Source organism: Miniopterus natalensis, chromosome 2 (assembly GCF_054644295.1).
Source record: "Miniopterus natalensis isolate mMinNat1 chromosome 2, mMinNat1.hap1, whole genome shotgun sequence".
Lineage (NCBI taxonomy): Eukaryota > Metazoa > Chordata > Mammalia > Chiroptera > Miniopteridae > Miniopterus > Miniopterus natalensis.
In genome coordinates, this window is record NC_142082.1 from 126094795 (window position 1) to 126118158 (window position 23364).

Below are 23364 nucleotides of genomic sequence, written 5' to 3' on the forward strand. Positions count from 1 at the left end.
GGGCAGAGGGTGAAATTAGGAGGAAAAGAGGCCTACAAGTGCGCATTAACCACTCACAGCGTGGTGGTCTCCACCCAGCCCAGGCTGCCGGCGTGGGTACTCACGGTTCCGGGGTGTAGAGGGGGTCCGAGCCGTGCCGGATGTACTGGGTGCAGTGGAACACCCTGTAGGCCAGTCCCGCCAGGAAGTCTCTCGGACTCAGGTAGCCAGCCACCGGCCTCACCGTGAAGCCAGACCTTTCTAAAGAAGCAACAGAAAGAGCCGACTAAATGACAAGCCAACAGGACTTGCGGGCCCAAGCAGGGCTTCCTATTATTTATAAGGATGTGCTAGAAACAAAGTAATCAAGGTCCTAAAACTCTTGACAATTGAATGATATATACAATTGACCCTTGAACAACACGAGTTTGAAGTGCCCGGGTTCATTTACACATGGGGTGTTTTTTTCAATAGATACCGTGGGCCCTTCGTATCCACAGGTTTCACACTCATAGATTCAACTAACCGCACATCAGAAAAACTATTTTCACATTCCCAGCAGCATTTTCCCAAACAAAGATCAAAAATTCTGTTTTTTTATATGTGGCTGGTTGAATCTGGGAGGGGAAGGGCCAACTGTAGAGTAAAGTTATATGCGATTTTCAGCTGTGCAGAGGGTCCCTGCATTGTTCAAGGATCAACTGAACTGCTAACAGTGATCACGTTTGTGGCTTCTGATTACTAAACTACAGCCGAATGATGGTTTCCAGGGGAACAAGACATCTATGGAAATAGAAGGAAAGGTGAAAAAATATTTAAAGATTTAAATACAAAAGCCAAATTAGGACAAGAGAGCTCAAATACACAGGAGAAGATTAAAATCTAAAGTGATGCTTCCCACATATTACCTGGTATCTTTCTAACCCTCCCCACCCCCATAGGAATCCATTCTTCAGGTACGTGGTCGGTTAACAGCTAATTCGCTCCCTTCACTAGCATCTCGGAATCAGTTCACAGTCCAGCTTCCTATTGTCAACGCCACCTAACTCCTTCATTCTGTATTGTTGTTTTATGTGGTATTATGAAAACAGTCACATCAATTACTGCAACTTGAAGAGGGACATGAAAGCTCTACATGCTTTATTGGTTTATAGTGAGAGAGAATCAAATAAGCAGAATATAATAAAATCTGTGAAACTGCTCTATACTGCTAACCCAATTAGGCTGTGGATGGATCATCAGCATTCTCAGTGTAAGGGTTACCTACTGCTTCCTTCTCATGAAGGCCCCTAAAATTTACAACGTGACGACTGCGCTTACCTCGGACACCAACATAGAAAAGGCTCCCATTCTGAAACCTCCCCCTCATTAGGAGAGCACCTTAGAATGGCCAGAAATGGTTTATAAAGGCAAAAACCAATTAAGCTCATAAAATAAGTCCCCCTGGAGCTTCTGGTGTCTACATGGAACTAACCCTGTCCTCAGGCCTCCTCAGACCCATCATTCTAACAAACAGTGTTATGCTCATTCCAAAGTTTCCCTTTTTGATTGTTCTCCATGGAATATCAAAAAGATGTGTATATTCTCCGTGTCCTCTTTTATGTCAATTAAGCCAGTGTATCCCACACGTGGGACATGAGTGGTGGTACACGGAGGAACAGACTCTATTTTAATAGTATGTACTTCATTTCCATATAAATTTTAAAAAATATGTATCTATCACGTCTAGAACTTTGAATTTGTGGATTCCATTGCTTAAAAAGTTTTCTTTTAAAGTAAATTAGGTACTTTAAAAGTCAATCAATTAAAAGAAATAAAAACATGTACACTGACATGGTGCTTGCTATGTGCCAATGACTGAGGCAAACTGCACTCCCAGTATCCAGTTCACCAAGGGTTGTGAAAAACAGCAATAAAAATAATAACAACAGCCCTGGCCAGTGTTGCTCAGTGGTTAGAAGGTCAGCCACACACCAAAGGGTCATGGGATTCCCTATCAAGGGCACATATCTGGGTTGTTGGTCTAATCCCCAGCCTGGTTGGGGTGCATGCAGGAGGCAACCAATCTATGTGTTTCTCTCACATCGATGTTTCTCTCTCTCTCCTGCCCCTTTCACTCTCTACAAATCAATGGAAAAAATATCCTAGTACTAACAGCAACAACAACAAAAACAATAACAACAATAATAGTAATAATAACTAAGACTCTGCTACGCTTAATGTGTGTCAAGCAATAATGTTAGGGCTTTAAGTTATATCAATTACTTTCCCCTCCCAACCCTTGTGAGCTAGATAAAAGTATTATCCTCATTTGCAGAGAAAAAACACAGAGGCACAGAGATGTTAAGGTAACTCATCTAAGGTCAGAGAGCCAGAAGCTGGCAGAATGCAGACTCCTCCAGAATCCGTGCTATACTGTACCACCCCTCATAATAAAAACGTTAAGTTGGGAGACAGGCATGGCAAAACTCAGGAGATGGTCTTCTAACGACCGGGGTTTGAGAAACACCGCAGTAAATCCTCATATATGAGCAAGCAAGCCCATGTAAATATATAATATGCACATAACTCTGTGGGAAACAAAGAGGGACATGTCAGAGGCAGGGCTATTAGGGAAAATATAATCTAGTTAAACAATAACAAAGGCATTGTGTAAATAGGTGCTGAGTCTCGATCTCTGTCCCTCAGTAACAAGCATCGTGGGTGATGTTCACCGTCCGGTCGTGCTGGGCGTGGAGCTCAGCATACCAGCTGTAGGCCACACCCATCTCTCTCCTGATACACACACGATCTGGAATGAAATCAGAGTGGCAGAGCTCACGATGGCTGTTATAATCAGGATTCACAGGAGAGGCAGGATTTGCTCTGAGTCTCAAAGAGTAGGTAGAATTTGAGTAGGTGAAAACGAGTTGACTTTTCTAGCAAAGGGCAGAGCCTAAGCAAAGGTGTGGAGAGCCCACAGCTGGAACAGAGGACTGTGGGCAGCAAAGTCAGAGCAGGAGACAAACTTGGAAAGCTGGGTCAGGGCCTTGAACTGAAGCTGAGCAGTTCAGAACTTGATCAGCAAACTATGACCCATACATAGTCCAAATCCAGCTGTGGCTTGTTTTTACACTCCATAAGCTAGGAATAGCTTTTACATTCTTTAATAGTCACATTTAAATCGTTATACAATAGCTTCAATTCTGCCTCTGGGCCCACAAAGCTTAAAATATTTACTATCTGGCCTTTTACAGAAAAAAAAGTTTGTCAACCCTAATAAAAAACAAAGCAGAGGCACTGATAACCTTCTGAGCACAGATGCCAAGAAGAAAGTAATGCTATAGGGAGCAGTGGGCAGGAGAGTAGAGGGGAGAAGACACAGGCGTCAAGGTTATAAATGATGGGGACCTCAACTTGGGTGGTGGCATTGAAATGAGAAGAAAAGAACAGGTTCACAATGAGTCACAAGGCTAGAGGTGGCAATACTTGGAGAGCAGGGAAAGCTGATTAATGGCCTTCAAAAGATGTCCATGTCCTAATCCCCTGAGCCTGTGAATATGTTTCCTTATGTGGCAAAAATGGACTTTGCAGATATGATAAGTTAAGGATCCTGAGATGGAGACACGATCCTGGATTATCCAGGTCAGGCTGATATAGTCACAAGGGTCCTTATAAGAGGGAGGCAGGAGGTTCAGAGTCAGAGAGGACATGTGTGTCCTTGGAAGGCAAACAAGGATGCTGGCCAGGGGTAAGCCTGTGTGAAGCCTTACCTTTCAGAAACACGGAGACATCTTCCAGTTGAGGCACATTGTCCTCCCTGTAGCCGCAGTATTTAGTCAGCAGAGGGAAGTTTTTCAAATACTCCCGGCAAGCGTGAGTGGGATAGAGTTTGGAGAGCTCCCGGAATACAACACCCCAAGTTTTAGTTTCTTCCTCCGTGTACTCCACCCTGGGGATGGGCTGGCCGCTAGGAGGAGAGAAGGCGAATGAATGAATACAGCTGCGGGTCACTGAGTTAAGCGTATGCTCACCTTCACACCTATTTCAAGTCAGATTCTTACCAAGTGGGACGCCTGAGTGGCTAAGAGGATCCCATTAGCATTATTTTTTAAAGTAAGTGCTAACCTTCTAAAATTGTGATTTGATTAAGTTACATCTTCACACATCCTTATGGAAATTTGAGAAGATTTATGTTCTTACACTGAGATCAGTAACGAGTAAGAGTTCTGCGTTGGAAGGAATGGTTTCAGTACAAAGCTGTGCTCTGAGAGCCTTATCGGCAACCACCTGACAACAATAACAAATGAATGTTGTCTCTTGAAAATAAAATTGCCTGTGGGTTCTCTTTGTCCCTTGTAGGGAACTCACCCCAATCTCCAAGTGTAATTTTAAGATTATTTGCTCGGTAAGCAAAATATCTGGGAAATACTAAAAGATTATGCTAAATTTAAAACTGAGAGTTCTTGCAAAACACAAAACAGGAGCATTTATAACACATGATGCTGAGAGGTGTGCACATTAAGCCCCTCAGTTGAGGAGAGGGGTCAGGAAACTTTTCCTGTAAAGGACCAGAAAGTAAGTATTTTAGGCTCGTGAGCCATATAGTCTCTGTCACAATTGTTCAGGTCAACCATTGGGTCTTGAGGGCAGCCATAGACAGTACATAAACAAATGAATGCAGTTATATGTTTTCTTCTCCGTATTTTTTTAATTTTATTTTTTAATTACAGTTTACATTCAATATTATTTTATATTAGTTTCAGGAACATGGCTATATGTTCTAACAAAACTTTCTTTACAGAAACAGGCAGTGGGCTAAATATGGCCCATAAGCAGTATGTGCTGATGCCTGGGTCAGACCACTGAGAGATGGCCCTGGACTCGAGTGGTCAGGGAGAGCTTCCTAGAGGAGGCACAACTTAAGCTGAGCCTTGTTGCCAGTTATGATCTGCAAGTTCCCAGAGAGAAAGAAGAGAAAGAAATGCTCTTCTAACAGCAGCCAGCAGCCATGAGCAGGGAGCACAGCTCCTAATGCAACCTGGGACCGGGTGGTGGAGGGGAACACGAACACGAGCTTTTGCAAACTAATGCTTGAGGGGCAAGAATCTGAATTTAGCCTCTGATTAACATACCTATTTGGAAGGAAAGTAGGGCTTGAGGAAACCTCTCATGACATGCTCAACAGCCACCTGCAGCACTCCCATCTGCCTACCTTGGCCACTCATCAGAAACCCTGTGTCTGCAGTCAAGCAAATATACACACACAACCTATAGAGGTGCAAATATATACACAGAAAACTAGGAATCTACCCCAGCGGTCTACGTAATCCACAGCCGCTGCCACTCGGGGATGCTGCGCGCCTTCCACCAGCGGGGACCACCCCCGCCCCCCCCGGGCCCCGTGGTAAAATGGGGAGGACAGCAGCCAGGCCGGGCTCGCAGGCTGCCCCTGCCCCAGCCCTCTACACACTCCAGTGTTCCTGCCGAAATGTTTTCTGATTAAAGCTCAGGTCCAAATGTGGTTCCCACCGCTCCTTTTTTTTTAATTAACTGCAGTACAGGAAATATGAGGAAATAATACATACGCAAGAGAGGCCCAGAAATTAACATTTGCTTTTTCTAAGTACCAAGAGTAGGGCTGATACAAACCAAATTAGAACAAGATCGGCATTGTCTGAATTCGGCTGTTGGTAACAAATAAAAAAATTACAACCTGATGAATATTTGCTGAGAAGATCAAGACTGCTGAGACTTAGCGTCTGTGACGGATTTAGAATGAAAGCTTGAAATGCACAGATAAAAACAGAAAGGACGTAGGAGATAAATACATAAACGGTCCAGAAAATTCAACAAAATCAATTTGTCGGGTAAGCCAATACAGCTAATAAGGGTCGTGCACAGTCGGAAGGTAGGAAAGCGATGAGCCTGAAACGATAAATGAAATATTGAGAAGCCATTTGAAAAGAATCGTTAGGTCAGACTTTTCCCTTTGATGCCCGTCTGCAAACGTGCAGCCTTGCAAAGGGGAGCTGGACAGAGCCAACAGGGAGCAGCAGGGAAACAAGTGTGAGTCTGGGTAGAAAGAAAGAACCAGACGCACAGATCTGTTACTCAGTAATGAATGTCTCGTGTCGCAGTCTTGGTAATACAGATGGTCATGTATATTCTCATTTGTTTCCTCTTGCTCGTGCCGCCTGAGTAACTAACTAGCCTGCTCTTTTGAGTGAATGGCTGATGCAGAAAAGCACTGCTGCCCTGATCAATCGCAGGTAAATCTGGCTACGATCATATCAAGAGATTTCTCACACTGCTCTAACCCCCACACCCAGGTCATCTTTAAGAGAAATGTTTAAAAATCAGCTTCAGCACAAAATAAATGCTCGTTTTATCCCTTTAATGTCTATTTAAAACATCCAAAATACAGAGGGGAAAAAAAGAAATTTCCCATTTTTGTTTGTAGTTAATGCAGGTATATAATCATAACTCATCTTTGAGAGCTGATATGGTGCCAAACACTTTTTTAAGGTTAAGTGTTTTTATATGAATTAACCCACTTGATTTTCACAACAACTCCATGAGGCAGACACATTATTATCTTTATTTACAGATGAGGAAATTGAGACTCAGGGAGATCACGCTATTTGCTTATAATCATAGTGCCAGATTGAATATCCAGTCAGTCTGGCTCAAGGCCGGCTATAATCTTAATTGATATCAATTAAGACTACATACCAGTGAAATTTTTTTAAATGTATTCCAGACACCAACTTATTTTCACATACCAAATTAAAACAAGGTTTATGGGTATATGTGTTCGTATATAAAAATCTCATATATAATTATATGTAATCATGATGCTGGCATATATTTGTAGATGGCATAATTTTGTAGATACTTTCATATTTGTTCACTCACTGAATCTTCTTAGTAAGACCGGGATGTAGTTCTGGGTTCCCTAACAGAATAAACTTGTGCTTAGGGAACAAGCAATGCAGGAGTCACCCATGTATTTTTTTCTAAACTTTGAAATTTGACATTTAGAAACATAAAAATTGTAGTCTTGGGGAAAATCAAAATATATTGCACTTCTTTGTACTTTGGATTCATGGGGTCTTGTGAATTGCATGTGAAAAAGATGACAGAGCGGTGTCCTGGTCTTTTTAGGGTCTAGGATATATACTCACGTATCATTATGATCTATTTGTGGATAAACATTATAATGCATATATTTCAGCACATTTCCACATTCTAGAGAAAGCTCCCAGCAGCTGGAGCCAACCATCTCCCTGCAGGGCTTGTTAAGCAGCAGCAGAAATGTCCCTACCACCAACCAAGTACATTCGGACTACCCTGCTCACCCCAGACACCCCCCACCACCAGTCTAACAGGGAACAAGGGATGCGTAGGATTGTGGGGAGGCCAGGGGCTGAGGGAAAGGGCAAATTCTTTCCCCCTCCCTGAGTGAGGCAGGCAGGCTTCACCACGAGAATCATTTACAAGGACTGTGGATGCCCCGGAGAAGTGGCGTCTGGCATCACATTTCCCAACTGGACCTCCGCTGAGCAGCAGGAGCACAGGTGGTCCCTGGTGCTGCCAGCAGAGAAAAATAGTAGAGAGACAGGCCTGGGAGGGTGTCTGGGAGCCTAGGAGTATGACATGCTGCCAGGAGGAGGAGGGATCCTTGCCATGTGTCATCTCAACTTTGAGGTTCATGTAGTTGTGGAGCCCAATGCCCACCGAAATCTAGAGATTTCCATGGATCCAACGTGGTGTCCCCTCCAGCCTGCTCAGTGCTCAGGCAGCAGACGAATGGCCAGAGGTTCCCATCACCCCTGGTGGTGAAGCACTGAAAGGCAGGTGTGTGAGGAGCGCCCTGCTGTGGGGTGCCCACCCTGGAGAAGAGGCTGGTGGTGTGACCACTGACATGGTCAAGGGGAGGCGGGGCGCATATCTGCAGGGGTGGGGTGCAGAGAATGGTCTTGCCTCAAGAAAACTACACACAACACTGTGCAGAGACCATTTCAACAGAGAGCACCCCATCAGATAGAATCTGTCTGAACCAGGTAAGTGGCCTGAGGCCTGCCCACCTATGACAATCTAACAATCCTGTAAAAAGCCCTCAACTTCCCTGCTCCCTCCTCTTAGCCCCAACTCCAGAGGAACTAGGTCTTGGAGGAAAAAAATACAGCGCCTCAGAAGCAGAGAGCGCACATGCACACACTACAAATAACAGGGGGGAGAGGGTACACATTGAATCAAGTTTGATATTAATCTTTTTTTAAGTGAACGGGACTAGATCTTAAATACCCAAATGAGACTGTACTAATAATTGAAAATGACAGGAAATTAGTCGTTGCTAAGAAACTAGCTTCCCAGCAGGAAAGTAAGATTCAACACAATACAGTTGAGCGCAGTGAGTAGGGAAAATAAAACCATTTTATGTAGGTATAAACCCCAACAAGATGAGACTCCTCAGCAAACTAATTATATGTAAACATTATCACTGGATCCCGAGGGAGTTCCTCCATTTCAATGGAATTTGTTGGGATCCGGAATTCTCAGCAACTACCAAAATTATTATTCACTGATTTCTACTTCACTGGGGAAAAACATGTCACTTTCCGTGGATTCCATTCACTGCAGATTCTGCCCCCTTGCAAAGAAGGCCAAGGCTCTATAAACACCACAGGGAACCAGTGCTCAGTGAAGCTGTATTAGGAAAAGGGCCTAAACGGTCACGATGGGGATTCAGGCTTGACAATGGGGGAAACTCCCTGGTGTACTATATTACTCAGAGATGACTAAGAACTCTCTTTGAACATGCTGAAGGCTGGGGGAGGCATCTTTCTGCCTGGAAGGTTAAATCCCACTCTTCCTAGAGGCAGGGGGACAGTTCTAAAAAACCTGTCTTGTCCCCGCAGAGAGGAGAGAGTGGAAAGTGCACAGACGAACCTAATTGGGGGCAGGCACAGGTAGTTATTCTGTGTAAGTCCTGAGCTTATTAAAGCAAAGTTGTTCAGTCAATCCATTCTGACGCCGGAATCCAGGGACACGTGCCCTGCAGAGGCTGAGATGCTGGCGTTCTTTGTACAGCCAGATGATACGCAATGATGCCTTCATTGTATTGGACTACTGTTTGTTCTTCTCCAGCAGGGCCAGCAGCAAGCTCTTTTGTGTATGCATATATTTTTTTTAATTTGGGGGGACTGGAAGATATATTTGATTATGGTGGTATATCCTGGCTGCCTCCTGGAGCCCTTGCTGCGAGAATTCTCAATGTGAGATGCAGCTTCTCTGCTTGTGTTATCTTCAGAGAAGCTCCAGTGTTGGGAAGCAATTCACTTATTCAGTGGAGGGAGATGTGACAGGCTGAGATTGATAATATTTACATCAAGATGCTAAGACTGGCTGAAAGGCAACGGAGATTGTGTTCTTTGAAAACAGCTGGATTTCCTCAGCAGCAAGGGCTAAACAGAGCAGAAGGTAAGCAGAGACTTGGTTAAGGGGACGGTGCAGCTGATAGAAATAGTTAGGGATGAACTCATTTTCTATTTTATTTCATTTCGTGTTCCTAGGAGCGGGAGACGCCTCACTTACTCGAGAGCCGTTCACCTGCCTGGAATAGAGTATTGCTCTCATCTCTGCCTCCTCTTTCCTCTCCTTCCCCATCTTAGCCATTTCTCCCTTGATGGACATTTCCGCCTGGGAGTGGCAGCAGGGAAATGAGAAGAAGTGAATGTAAAATTCCATCAGCTTCGTAACTCATTAGCAATTAGCAGATCCTCCAAGGGTTCGGCTGGGCCTTTGGAGAAAGATAAGGGGAAATGAAGGCCGGCAGTCTCTATCGTTGTTCCTTCTTGAATTATGAGGCGCGTGTGCTGCGCTCCTCAAGGAGCACACCCCGAATTCTGCACCATCCCCGCCAAGCTACCTGTAATTCATTCTCTTTCCTTCCCATCCAAGAAGGCACATAAGAGTACAGAAGAGTGAGATCGGCGTTACCCTAGCATTATTATAGAATAATAGAATAATCTTGATTGTAACCTAACTTAATTTTATAAAAAGAATCATCATTCATAAAATTTGCTATTGGTTACAGGTCTCACAACTGGGGTGACACAGCAGTGTGCAGAAATGCCAGTCAGTCCTTATGACTCTTACTATAGGCGGGAACCATAATGTCACCTAGTGCTCTGCTGGTTGGTACCACCAGCATGAAGTAGTATCACCTGTGGCCGGGCATCTCCAGGGTGGAGCCAAATAGTCAGTGAGTGTTCAATTGAAAGATGGCTTATGTCCCTGAGACTAGAAAAAAGTGTGGCCACAAGCCAGGAAAAATATATATATTTATATATCCGAAGTGGAGTGGATGGATCCCATTATAGTTATAACTATAAGCACATTTAAGAGAGCACATGCCTTTTTTTTTCCTACTGATTTCTAAGAGTCCATAAGAAAACTCGAAGGATCCCACATTTGATTAAATTACACTTCAGAATTCAGACCATAATGGACACCCAATAAATTTATAGTAAAAAAAGGAAAGAACTTTTCCAAAAATACTACTCTGTTAAATCTATTTCCCCATTACAATGTAAGCTCCTTGAAGGCAGGGATCTTTGTTTGCTTTGCTCAGTTTTATATCTCTGCCACCCAGAGCAGAGGCTGGAATACATAGCTGTTCAGTAAATAGTATTTGTTGAATAAGTAAGTCAACCAGTCAGGCCAAAACAAGTCACAGATTTAAAAGTTGAGACGAATTGTAGTTGTGTATCAGGCAGGCTGGAAAATATAAATTTATCATACTTTATCTCTGCTTTATATACTTTAACTGCTACGGAAAAAGCAGCTCAAAGACTTTGAGATTTTAATAGGCGTTCTGGTACCTTCATTTATCCTAATGTACTACATAGTTTACAAGTAAGGGTTTCTTTTTTCTAATGATCTCAACTCAGGCTTCCTAGGCATCATGCTTGCAGCCAAAATTTTTACCAGGAAAGAAAGCAGCATACACAATCCACAGGAACGTAAAAGCCAAACCTAACTAAACACAGACATGTTTCCTGAGCTAGACATCTTAATGAGTGAACTTTCAAAGATATTTTCAAAGCCATAAGGCATGATGACTGAATATTATTTTTCAAAAAGGAACCTCAAAAATCACCACAGTGACTTAGTGAGCAACTGACTTGTACCAAGATTTCTAATCATTCAAGTTGTCTGACACAAAGTGGCTCAATAAGGGTTCATTTGGTGAGGAGACTGGATGGCCTGCTTCTGCTAAGCTACCCAAGTAACCATCAAGGCACATATTCATTTCCAAGGGTCCCCTAGGCCAGTCAGGTAAAGAGCATTTGTGATCACATATTTTATTTTCTTTTGCAAATGAGTTTTGCACACATGAATTTTCCTAAATGAGTCTAAGGGCCCTAAGGAACTCTCAGACATTAGAAAGCAAGAATGTGAGTCTGTTTTGTTCCCATTGTTAATACTGGTGCCGCCTTTGTAGGAGACATAATGAAAATAAACTACAGCACCCAGGGAGCCTCAGGGAGAGAGGAGATTTAACTCCAGGAAGTTATTTGTTTTTATTTATCCTGTGCCCCAGGATAGAACTTCCCACCATTTCCTCCCCTTGCAGAAAGCCCTCTTCACATTCAAGAGTGCTTTTTTCCTGCCAAAACTACCATGAAATTAAACAGCAACAGCAACAACAATGGGTCTAACATCCACTGAAATGTGCGAGCTCACCATACACAAGGAAGTGGAACTCAAAGAAGGCAATCCAGAAAAGAGTTTCAATTCAATAGCAGTCAACAATCTTAGGCCACTGGGATGAAGAGACCCAGGCTAGAGTCTCCAGAGCTCACTTTCAACCCCATCCATTTTACCTCTTGACCAACAGGGGCGGAATGTTAGTAACTACCGGGCCCCCACCTCATTCAGGGGTGGATGTGGGAATGCAGTCACCCTGCAGTTCATGGCCGAATAATAGCATCCACTCATTCATCCATTTAGCTATAACAATAACAATAATATAATAGCACATGACAGTGATTATATCATACACTGCTCACCTTCTAGGGTGATTAAATGACTGTTTGTATCCCCATTTTATGGTTAGGAAACTGAGGCTTACAGGCAGTAATCTTCCCAAGATCAGTCAGCTAGTAAGAGGCACAGCAGGGACTCCAATTCAGGAAGGGGAGCTCTAGACCGCTCTTAACCAATACACTTCACTACACGGTACTGAGTGCCTAATAAGTATCTTGCATTGAGTTTGGCCTCTGTGTCCTCACTTGAAACTGAGGGAAATAAGACAACAGCACAACACTGAGACGATCAAAAGATGTGGCATCTGTAAGGCACCTGGGCCAATGCCTAGGAGCTAATGGGTACTCAGCATAGTTGGCTCTCTTCCTCTGGGTGTAGAGAAATGAATAAAATTTCATCACTTCCCTGCAGGGCCAGGACTGGGTCTGGAGATGAAAAAGCAGCACTCTTTCGGATAAATCCACTCACCTCTTGGACAGGACTTGTAGAAGTAATTTTAATCTTTCATGTTTGTGGAAATCATTCTACAGTAAAAATACTCATGCCTTATTCCCTGGGAAACAAGTTAGAATTTGGTGCAACTCCTGGCCTTGTCAGTAATCCCCAGCCTTACTGTGTTAATGTTTCTCACAGCTGTGGGAGTCATGCTATAATCAGACAACATCCTACTGAGGTATTCATGCACATCTAAAAAACCCACCAAGCCCAAAAAATGAAAAGGAGAAACCTTTTCCAAATCAATTTTCCCTTTTGTTTTTCTTTGTGACTCTCAGGCTCCCTTCCTTTCCACCATTGAGCTGAACTTCAGGTAGTGAGAAACATTTGGCATGAAAATGATTCTCCCATAAACCCTGATGTCTTTTAAATACTTACAAGAAATGTGCATTTCATATATGCTGAGAATTCTGTATAGAGCAGAATAACTTTTTAAAAACCCAAGTCATTTAATTCTGGTGCTCTTGTTTTCAACTTGATTGATTCCATCTATGTCAAATGGAAGTTGCTATGCAGATTTTTTTTTTTAAAGGGAGAAAGGGAGTGGCCTCTTGGGCAGAGAAATATTTAGATCCTACACAAAAGGCACTCTTAAAAACCTTAATGTGACCTTCCTCAGAAACCATTCTAGTCATCTGGGAAATGACCCCAGTACTACAACTATTTGGGTTTGTTCTACTTTTCAATTTACCGCTCCATTTCAAAGAAATTAAAGTATCAACACTAGTGTTTACGCAGGAGTCACAAAGTACCCAAACAGCCACATATATCTCAGCTTCATTCAAAATCTGGGAAAGCAAATCAATGGAGGATAATGAAATGGGATAAAATTAGCTCAGTCGGGAAGAAAACATATTTGCCTTCTAAGGTGCCTCTTCTCAAACAGACAGAGAAGATAAAAAATTAAACCTTGGACCCACAACACAATACAGCCCACAATTCATCAAGGTGACCATCTGTCAATGAAACTGATGAGGAAAATGTCATTAAGGATAAAACCTTGCAAACCCCCCAGTTACGGTTTTTTTCCCTGTTAAGAAGGCATACCTTTTCCCTTTCATTCTTCCTCTGTCTTCTATTTGTTTTGTTTCCAATTAAGATTCGCCTATCTAAAAATAGGTAATGTAGCACTTAGGACTCCTGTTAGTAATGTATTCCTTTAAGCTACATTCTGAAACCAAGCAGGACCCATAAATCATGCCTCTTCTCGCATGAAATGAGAAATGCTAAGGTCAACGAAAATTTCTGGAAAGGTGGAGAGGTGGAGCCACCCCAGTTATTTTTCCGCAAGTTGCAATAATTGCAAATGTCTCCTAGGAAAAACTCCGCCATGAATGGTAATCCTCCAGCCCAAACAAAAGCTAAATCGTCACAGCTACCTGGGGGCAGGGAAGCCCCAATATGCACAGAACTGGTTGACAAGTGAAAAATTCTGAGATGTCCTACATTAAATTACAGCAAGCCAGAGAGTGAAAGAAAGAGACAAGAATTGCTAACCAGTTAATAGCTGTGGGACAACTAACAAAAAAGGCTGCTCACATTCCTGAATGGTCGTGGGAGTTTCGAATCAACGTCCAGGTTTCTATTCACCAACCACCAGACCTGTGAATCCTGCTTATGCACAAACGGTCCGGACTGCTGCCCACAACCAATCAAAAGCAGCAAATGTTTCCTTTTTACAGGCCATGCACTTATCCTAGAGCTGCCCCGCTTCACCTTTCCCCACCCTCCTTACCTGGAGCCAATGTAAATTCCTTCAAAACAACTTGCAAATTTGTTCTCCAAAACATCATGTTACGAGAGCGCCCGTGGACGCCAGCGCAGGGGACACGCGGCCTGCTCCGTGGTGACCAGCTGCTGGCGATTCAGCCTTCCTGCCCCAGCACCTGGCCCTTTTCTGGCTGGCATATGGCTCAGTAAACCCTTTCTTTCAGAAAAGCTTTCAGCTGAGAAAGTTTTTTTAACACTGGACATCAGGAGGTGAGAGACAGAGCAGCAAACGGCTCTCCCCACTATCTGCCAAACATTTCTACTCAAGGGAGCCTCCCTTGGTCTCTGATGATCCATCTCCTTTCTTCTGTCAACCTATGACTGATTCCTGCCCAGCGATCTCGACAGGAATGAAGAAGCTGAGAAAGAAACTGAGAAGACCTCCTGAGAAGTGAGATGCTGGCTTAAAAGCCCAATGCGTTTATTCCAAAGGCTCATCCATTCCATAATTTGTGTCTATCCAACATCTTAAAATGCATGGCAATTACTGAATCTCAGTCCCAGGGGGCTTCATTTTGACAACATGTGGTATTTGGGGCTGTGGGGTAGGGGAAGGAGGGTGGCAAAAAAATGCCCTTCTCTGCTTTGATGGGGAGGGAAGGTTAGAATCTCATCACCATTCCCTGATGAAGGAGAGAATTCTCTCTCTGTAATGGAGCTGAGTGGAATATTCACAAGCTCACCCAAATTGAATGTGCCTGCTGGGCCTGTGATTGCACTTTTCAAACATGCTAGCCTCCATTTGGGGCTGTTTTGTTTTAGAGTCTCTGTTTAGCTATGTACCTACCCTCAGAGCAAATGAATCTCAAAGGGTGCAATTTTGTCAATCAAAAAATCAAGAAATAAATAGGCTAGCAACTAGAAAAAGCCAGAGAAAGACAAATCTCTAGCAATTGTTTTTCAAGCCTCAGCCCAGCTGTGTTTATTTCCATCCATAATGTATCCCACGAGGGTCAGGCTTCCAGCAGGAGGAGAGCACAGGGCCTGAGAGAGGAGAGCACAATTACCGCACAGGGCGAGGATGCGGCGCTGCCAGGCCCAGGCCAGGCAGGTGTCCCAATCCCCTTACAAGAGACAACACATGGCCTTGGAGTCAGACACGGCTCGTTTGAGTCCCAGCTCCACAAAATTTTGAGTATTAAATCCATACAAAAACTATACATTTCAAATATGATGAGAATTCTGTAAAGTGGGGACTTTTAAAAATTCCAAAGCACTTACTTAGTTGTTTCACTGTTATTTTCAACTTGTATATGAAAACACGTATGGCAAGTAGAAGTGTTATAGCTACTTCCAAAAAATATATAAGATGTGGCTTCTTGAGCTAAGGAGACATTTGATTCCATCAGAGAGGCACACTGGAAACCCCTGAAAGTGACCTTACTCAGAAACTATTCTGGTCATCTGGGAAATAAACCTAGGAATACAAATATTTGCTTTTGTTCATGTTCAATTTACTGCTCAATTTCAGAGAAATTAAAGCATTAACAGCTGGTGTTTATGTAGGTGACACAATCAGCTGTGTCGCCTTTAGCAAGTCTTTTAATGTCTCTGAACCTCAGTTTCCTCATCTTCAAAATGAGTATGATAAATGCCACTTGTCTCCAAGACTTATTGTGAGGTTAACTGAGAGAACACAAGCAATATGTTTAACACAGTGTCCAGGACATGGCCAGAACTGAACTAACGAAGCTAAAACTATCCAAATAAGCCAGCTAAAAGGTCCACTTATGGTGAACATTTCTACCACCATGGGCCATTCAGGGATGCTTCCAACACAGCCCGGCCCGAACTTGTACCCTCTAACCATAGCTGAGACTCGCTGACCTGGGAAGGCCTTACAGAGGGTCACTTTTTCAGGCTGAAGAAGGAAGCTGTGTGCATGAGTTACATGAAACTGAAAGGTGTACACACACACACATTTTTTTTAAAGCTCCTTTAACCCAGCCCATCATGCAGCCAGAAATTCCTTAATTCTTTCACTCCTTACAGTCCTTTACTCATTTTAAATAAGCTTAACAAATGATTATATGGAATCAAGGAACCCTTAGCAACTTAAACACATGGATGATAATAAATCGTATTATCATAGATTCAACACCGGCTTGTACCAGTCAGCACGTGGGCTCTGTAATCATAGCTAATCCTCCCAGTGATACAGGTAGATATTGTGCCCATTTTAAGATGAGAGCACTGAGGCTCAGAGACTAGGTCAAGGCTCACGGCCACAGAGCTTGCAAGGGGAGCAGGAATTCACAGCCGGTTGTCTAGCTGCAGCGCCTATACATCTGCCACACGTTCTGCCACACCTTGCTACCCCTCTTTCTGTAGATTAATTCTATAGATAATACATGAGCACTCACTGTGTAGAGCAGGTAGGGAGGGGCTTAAGGAAACACTATTGAACACAAGTTAAATGTGTGTGCTCGCCAGTTTCCAAGACAGTCCCCAGGGAACCCTGCCCTCCGGTGTTCATGCCCAGGTGCAGTCCCCTTCACACGGCGTATCAGGGTTGGGCTCTGAAACCAACAGAATTCATCAGGAGTGATGTATGTCACTTCTGAGGTCTGATGGATTCCTCCTTGGCCTCTTTGGATCACTTGATTTGGGGAAGTCAAGTGATATCAAGTGATATCTTGAGGCCACTGGGGCAGCCCAGTGGAGAGGTCCATGTGGCAAGAAACTGTGGCCTTCTGCCAACAGCCCTGTGAGTGACATGTCTCCCAGCCCCAACTGAGCCTTCACACAACTGCTTCCCTGGTCAACAGTTTGACTCCAGCCTTGTGAGAAACCCTGATCCAGAACCAGCCAGCCAAGCTGCTCCCGAATTCCAACCCTGAGAAACTTTGTGAGATAATAAATGTTTGCTATTTTAAACCGCTCAATTTTACACAGCAATAAATAACTAATACAGTGTAAAAGTCAGGTGGATTTCAGGGCTTAAAGAAAGTCTTGGCCAAGGCGGATGGAGAAGGGTATTAACCAAAAGGTAATAGAAAGATTTGGAGCATGATAGTAGATACAAAGGAGAGATCCGCTAAAGTGAGAAGACCAATGTTATAAAAATATTAGCAAATACATAAGCAGCACTTGCTATGTAGCATTCTAAGTGTTGTTAGTACATTAGCTCATTTCATCCTTGTAATAATCCTAAAAAGCAGATTAGGGTTATCCCTATTTTACAGATAAGGAAGCTGAGGCAAGGAAGACAAATAACTTGCAGGGGCCCCTCAGCTGGTAAGTGGTAAAGCTGGAATTCACCCCAGGCAGTCCAGTTTTAACTTCTACAACTCAGCCACTCCACGCACTGCCTCTCAGGTTGAAAGAGAAATTGGAAAAAGTAACTGAAGCCCTATAAGCAGGTCAGGGGTCTGAGTAAGCCCCAGGCTTTTGGTCCAGAGGGATTGATTATTGCTTTGATAAAGATAATACTAAATTGCAGTGTATGGCAATGCTCCATTGATTTTATTATATCCTTAAAATACCCCCAGGGGAGAGACAGAGAGATACTATTATCTTTATTTTACAGAGGAGAAAACTTAGGCTGAGAGATGTCAAGGAACCCTTTGGATCCCATAATTTAAAATCAAATGAATTTCCTTGGCAAATTAGGGAATTTTCCAACTTTAATTGAAGCAAATTATGACATGTTGAAACTCCCCTGTTTACCTTACCCACTGACATTTGCTTTTATTTGTTTGCATTTCAGGTTCCATGGACTGAAAAAAATAAGGAAAGCAAAAAGGAAGCAGCCCCATGAGAAGAACATGAGGTTCATGTACACCTTAATTTCAACCAGGAGAAAGTACATTCATAACAAAACACAATCACAGTAATATTCAAAATCAATTTAAGCAAACAAGAATGGCATATTAAAGTCAGAGCTCGGGGCCTCTTTCCAAGAGAGTAAGATGGATGGAAATAACTACCACCACCCCTGCCACTAATATAATTAAATTAAATATGCATGCATATTGTTGAGGAATAATCATTATAATAGCCCCCAAAGAAAAATCTGTTTATTTCTAGTCAATTGGAAAAAATGTATTACTCATTTCCTCCCCCCAACAATATAGCAATTGTGAAACCCACAGAAATGCAGGAAAGCTAATGCCACAGTTAAAAGATGAAGGTGCCAATGACAGAAAACTGGCGAGTGCCACACAAACCTTACAGCTACAACATCACAGTCATAATTTTCCCTTCCTCCACATGCCACGTGCCCCCCACGCACTTCCACTGCCAGTGACTGCAGGTCTCCACGTGCTTCACGTTACCTAATCACGGGGTGCTTCTCTGTTTATACTAGGATTTCTTTTCTTTGGGGTGGGGGGCCAGGTTGTGATCCGCATCCCTCACACATGATTTTGAAACGGTGCCTGTCATTTCAGGGCCTTCATTCTCAAGTCTTCTACGGAGAATGGGATTTGCGCTGATGGACGGTTCCTCTGCTGCTGCTGGGGAGGCAGTTAGGTCTTCCTGCCGCCCTGGCCGCAGAGCTCAGGCATGTCTGCAGGCGGCCGCGGGCCTCTGGGTAATCAATCGTGTTTCAAGGCAGCGCTGTCAATCAGAAACTCACCTGAGTGGCGTCTATCGACGATTCTCAGTGTGCGGACACAGTCCCCGGGCCCTCTCCTCTTTCAGGCTCATGGTTATACAGACTTTGAGCCTGCTGTTTTCTCATCACAGAGTGGAATTGTTTCATTTTCCTCTGCGTGTGTTGATTCCTGCCCCCTGCTTTATGCTTTCAGGGCTATCACAGAAAATATAGTCTTCAACACAAATTCTCCAGAGGGCGTCCTGGCTGTGGTTTCAATAGATATTATTCTAAACTTCGTATCTTTCCCTCCCCCTCCCCTTTAGACACCTCAGACTACCTCCTGCCAATCCCCACAGCAACCCCAAAACCTCTCTACTTCGTCTTTGCCTATATTTCTGACCATATATTTGACTTCTTTTCAGTGGCCCGAAAGCCTTAACAAACTGTCAATGGGGAATTGAATTGGTCTCCCCATGTCAGAATGGCCTCTAGTTTTATCACCAAACTATGTTTGCAGGGACCCCACACGCTGGAGTTTTTCAGGAGCACCTATCTGCTTCTCAGACCAGTGATTCAAGCTTTGGTTTGGGAATCAGATCATAGCACTCTTGCCAGAAGCCACTCAAATAAGCTTATTTTAAGTAATTACTGTATTGACATCTTTTTCCTTTGCTCACTCAGAAAGCCATTAGCACGATAAAAAGACCTATTTCAACTAGAAACTGTAGCTTTATCTTTTGTAAAATAAAAGCAAATCTTACTGCACGGCTACCTGGAGCCGATGACCCAGGCCCACTTAAAACTTAACCCACCCCCACCAGCATCAGAACACAAGCTTGAGCCTCACCCTCAGCTTACAAACACAAATGTATTTACACACAGAAAAATGGCTAGCCCTCATCCATGCTCAAACCCACACCCATAGAAGCCACAGCATTAAGAAACCACTGCTCTCTCTCTACCTTCTACAAGCCCCTGGTTCGTGTTCTCCAGATTTAAGCACTCCCTAGGCAACTTCCTCACTCTGTCCACCAACGAGAAACACCCGAGGCACCTGGCGATCTGTTACCAGTATTTTGGCAGCTTCCCCCACAAGCACAAATGGGAATATGATTGATTCCTAGGAAATCTCTCCCCCAAAAGAATGTTGGTCAGCACAAAAAGCGTCAGTATATACAGCAGTCTTTAAATGGGAAACTGAAGGAGCTTTATTCCAAGGATTACTTCCAGGGACGTTTGAACTATTTGTTAAGGTGGCAGCAAAAACAATGGTGTTAACACAGCTAAAGAATTAAGCAATAGGTCAACTGGAAACTGAAGAAGTCTGTGGAAAAGGGGAGGGGAGAGGGTGTAATAATAACTGACAGCTATGATCACAAATCACGGGCAGGCACTGAGCCAAGCTCAGCCACGAGTTCTCTTTCGTAGGCCTTGCTACAACCCTGGGAGACGGATCCTGTTGTTAGACACTCTTCCCAGATGAAGAAACTGGGGCACTGGGATGTCGATCACCCAGCTAGGAAGCAGGGGAATCAGGACTCCAACCCCAGACTGTCTGGGCCCGATGCCCCAGTTTTTCATCACTTTGTTATTCTGTGTGGTCAGCCTGACTCAGCCCTGTCCAGGGCATAGGGTTACAGTGGCCCTGGATCCCAAACTCTCTTAGATAAATACCCTTTGCTTTAACTGTATCTCCACAAAATAGCCTTCAGGTTAAAATATGGCCTGCCTGGTATGACAACAGGGAGAGTTTGTGAGTCATATGAGAGTAGCTTCTCCCTGTAAAACGATGAATTGCAGGTGTCCTGCCTATCTGGGGCTCCTGACCGTTCAGTTACGGAGAGTCAGACCCTTGAACCTAAGCACCCCTCTACCTTCCTCTCCCCGCCCTGTAAACTGGGGCTGGATCCTGGAACACTCCAGCTCCCTCTAGCCCTTCTTTGTATAAAATCTCCACCATTTCCAACCTCCAGTTTTCACTTTTGTTTCCCACAGACTCCGCACCTCCATGTCCCTCTTGAGCTAAGGGAAAATGCAAACCTGTGAGAACTTTGAGAGCCTCACCCTCCCTCACTTCAATTATGTGTTCTGTTCCTCTCCTCTCTCTATAAATGTGTTTTCTTTAAAACCAAAGGACTCCCAGTATCAATGTTTCTTAAAACTGGTTGACTCATATATACTAATTCTATTAATGTCATCGAAGTATCAGCTTGCCTTTGTCCAGTTTTTAGGCTATGTCAAGGAGAAATAACATTTGAGCTAGTTCTGTGATCACTGTGCTAACAAAATCCTTTACATACCACATGTTGTTCTTATATATAATACATTACATATAGCATCTACCTATAAAATACATTTTTATCTACCTTTTATCTAAAGGAAAAGGCTCTGCTGAGCACTGAGCTTTGACCATGTCCCCACAGGTCCCAGAGGCATGTCCTGCCCACCCCCTTCTCTAAGGACCCACCTAGGCAGGCATGGCCTGACTCCACAGGGACAGTCTCATCTCAGCACTCACAAGCGCCAATCAGGGCTGATGTGAAAAGTGAGCTCAACCATCAGAGTGCTGCCTTGGCAATCTGACAGGGAGACTCTGGAAGACAGGGTTAGAGAGCGATGGGGCTGAGGGTCGAAGCGGGCATGAGGTTGGGCTTGGGCCAGGACGAGCCATCAGCACACTGACATTGTGAGGGGGCAGAAAGTCACAGTGGTCTAAGAAGGGTCAAGAAGCTGCGTGGAATAGAGGAGAGGAGAATGGAGTAGACACATGTGGAAAAATGCATGTGCCAAGCAGCCCTGGTTTTCAGGATTGAAAATGTAGTAGAGAGGAATGAAGGATGCATGGAGCAGGGCTTAGGAGAAGGAAAGGAAGAGCACCAAAGCATCACGGGAAATCAGAAATGAGCCAATGACTGACCAATCAGAGGTGTGATATGAAAGCCTCTCACTTTTGCTTTAAGCACCTGTGTGTTAAATTCCTTGGAAGGGAGGGAGGGAGGGAGGAAAGAAGGAGGGAAGCAGGGAAGGAGGGAAGGAGGGAAGGAAGGAAGGAAGGAAGGAAGGAAGGAAGGAAGGAAGGAAGGAAGGAAGGAAGGAAGGAAGGAAGGAAGGAAGGAAGGGGGGAAGGAAGGAAGGAAGGAAGGAAGGAAGGAAGGAAGGAAGGAAGGAAGGAAGGAAGGAAGGAAGGAAGGAAGGAAGGAAGGAAGGAAGGAAGGGGGGAAGGAAGGAGGGAGGGAGAGAGGGAGGGAGGGAGGGAGGGAGGGAGGGAGGGAGGGAGGGAGGGAGGGAGAGAAAGAGAGAGAAAGGAAGATAACACTGATACCTTGTATAACACATATAATGTCCTAAATTCTCACCAAGGACAAACTTGTCCCACAGGATAGTCGAGTTTCTCACCTAATCTCAACTAGAATAAAAAAGAATCTTTCCTACCGGTTTTGGATTTATATTTTGTTCTGATGACAAGATTTATGTGGCTGATCACATCCCAGACAAAGTAAAGACAGCGCTGTGATGGTCTACAAGTTTTATTAGTGTGAGCAGAATAAATAGAGGCCTAACATTTACTCCATTTTTCTAGACATGGCCTGCAATCAACACACTACATTATTGCCTGTCACAAACACTCTGTCACCGCCACTTAATACCATGCACAATGCACAGTCCTCGTCCCAGTCCTGAGGCTCTTCCATTTCCTCCCAACCCTGATCCAGGAATGGGCGTGAAACTCTTCCCAAAACCCTCCAGTTTACAGGAAGCTTCCCTTTCCACACAAAGCAAACACATTTCATTATTCTGCTTACATGAGCCCTTCGGCCATCCTTGCTGACTCCCCTACTCTCACTGGGGAAGCTAGACATTGAAGGAAGTTACTGAAAAGTCAACTCCAAAGTAAAATGAAAATACATTTTCTGGGCCCTGCAGAGTGGACAAAAACGGTTCCTGAGTGGAGCTGCGGACACAGTGGTGAAAATGTAGTGTTTGGCCTGTGGCCCGCAGGTCTCATTCTTTCACAATCATACTCGGGTGTCAAACATCAGTGTTGGCATTTAAAGCCCACGGAGTTGGTGAGTGTTTAAGGTGGTTCATGTCTGCCTCCGGCAAAGTCAAAGTGAAGAGAAGACGGGTCTGTTTAGCACAGCATGTGTTTTTTCTAACGAGCCAGCGACAAGTTGCAGAAAACAGTCACACAGGTACTTACTATTTATAACCCATGGCCACATCCACAAAGTACTTTCTTCTCTGCCGATAGACATTGTCCTTAAATCCCTTAAACAGAAAAGAGATTACGTTATTTAACGGAGCGCCAAAAAGTGAGCTGCAGAAGGCCTAAAAGAAAATCAGCAGTGTTGACTGAGTGTTCACTTCAAATGTAAATTTTTATCCTTGTATGACCATCTTGATGACACAGACAGAAGCGAATTGTGCTTACAGTAAAACCTCATTAAACCGAGACTGTACTAATTTGGGCTGTGTGGGAATTCAGGCTAAAGTTTACCTTTCCACTAAGTAGGCAGAATGGCTTAGTTAAGCAAATTGATACT

General features: G+C 43.9%; 1 protein-coding gene across 2 annotated transcripts in view; it reads right to left on the bottom strand.

Moving 5' to 3' along the window:
• TPH2 (tryptophan hydroxylase 2) overlaps positions 1 to 23364 on the bottom strand; it is a 92247-nt gene that overhangs the window by 58994 nt on the left and 9889 nt on the right. For both annotated transcript variants that reach the window (XM_016199289.2, XM_087813874.1), the window contains exons 5-7: positions 23022 to 23089; positions 3732 to 3928; positions 105 to 240 (exon numbers count right to left, since the gene is read on the bottom strand). In XM_016199289.2, the coding sequence (XP_016054775.2) occupies positions 105 to 240; positions 3732 to 3928; positions 23022 to 23089 (401 nt within the window). The remainder of the gene's footprint in view (positions 1 to 104; positions 241 to 3731; positions 3929 to 23021; positions 23090 to 23364) is intronic.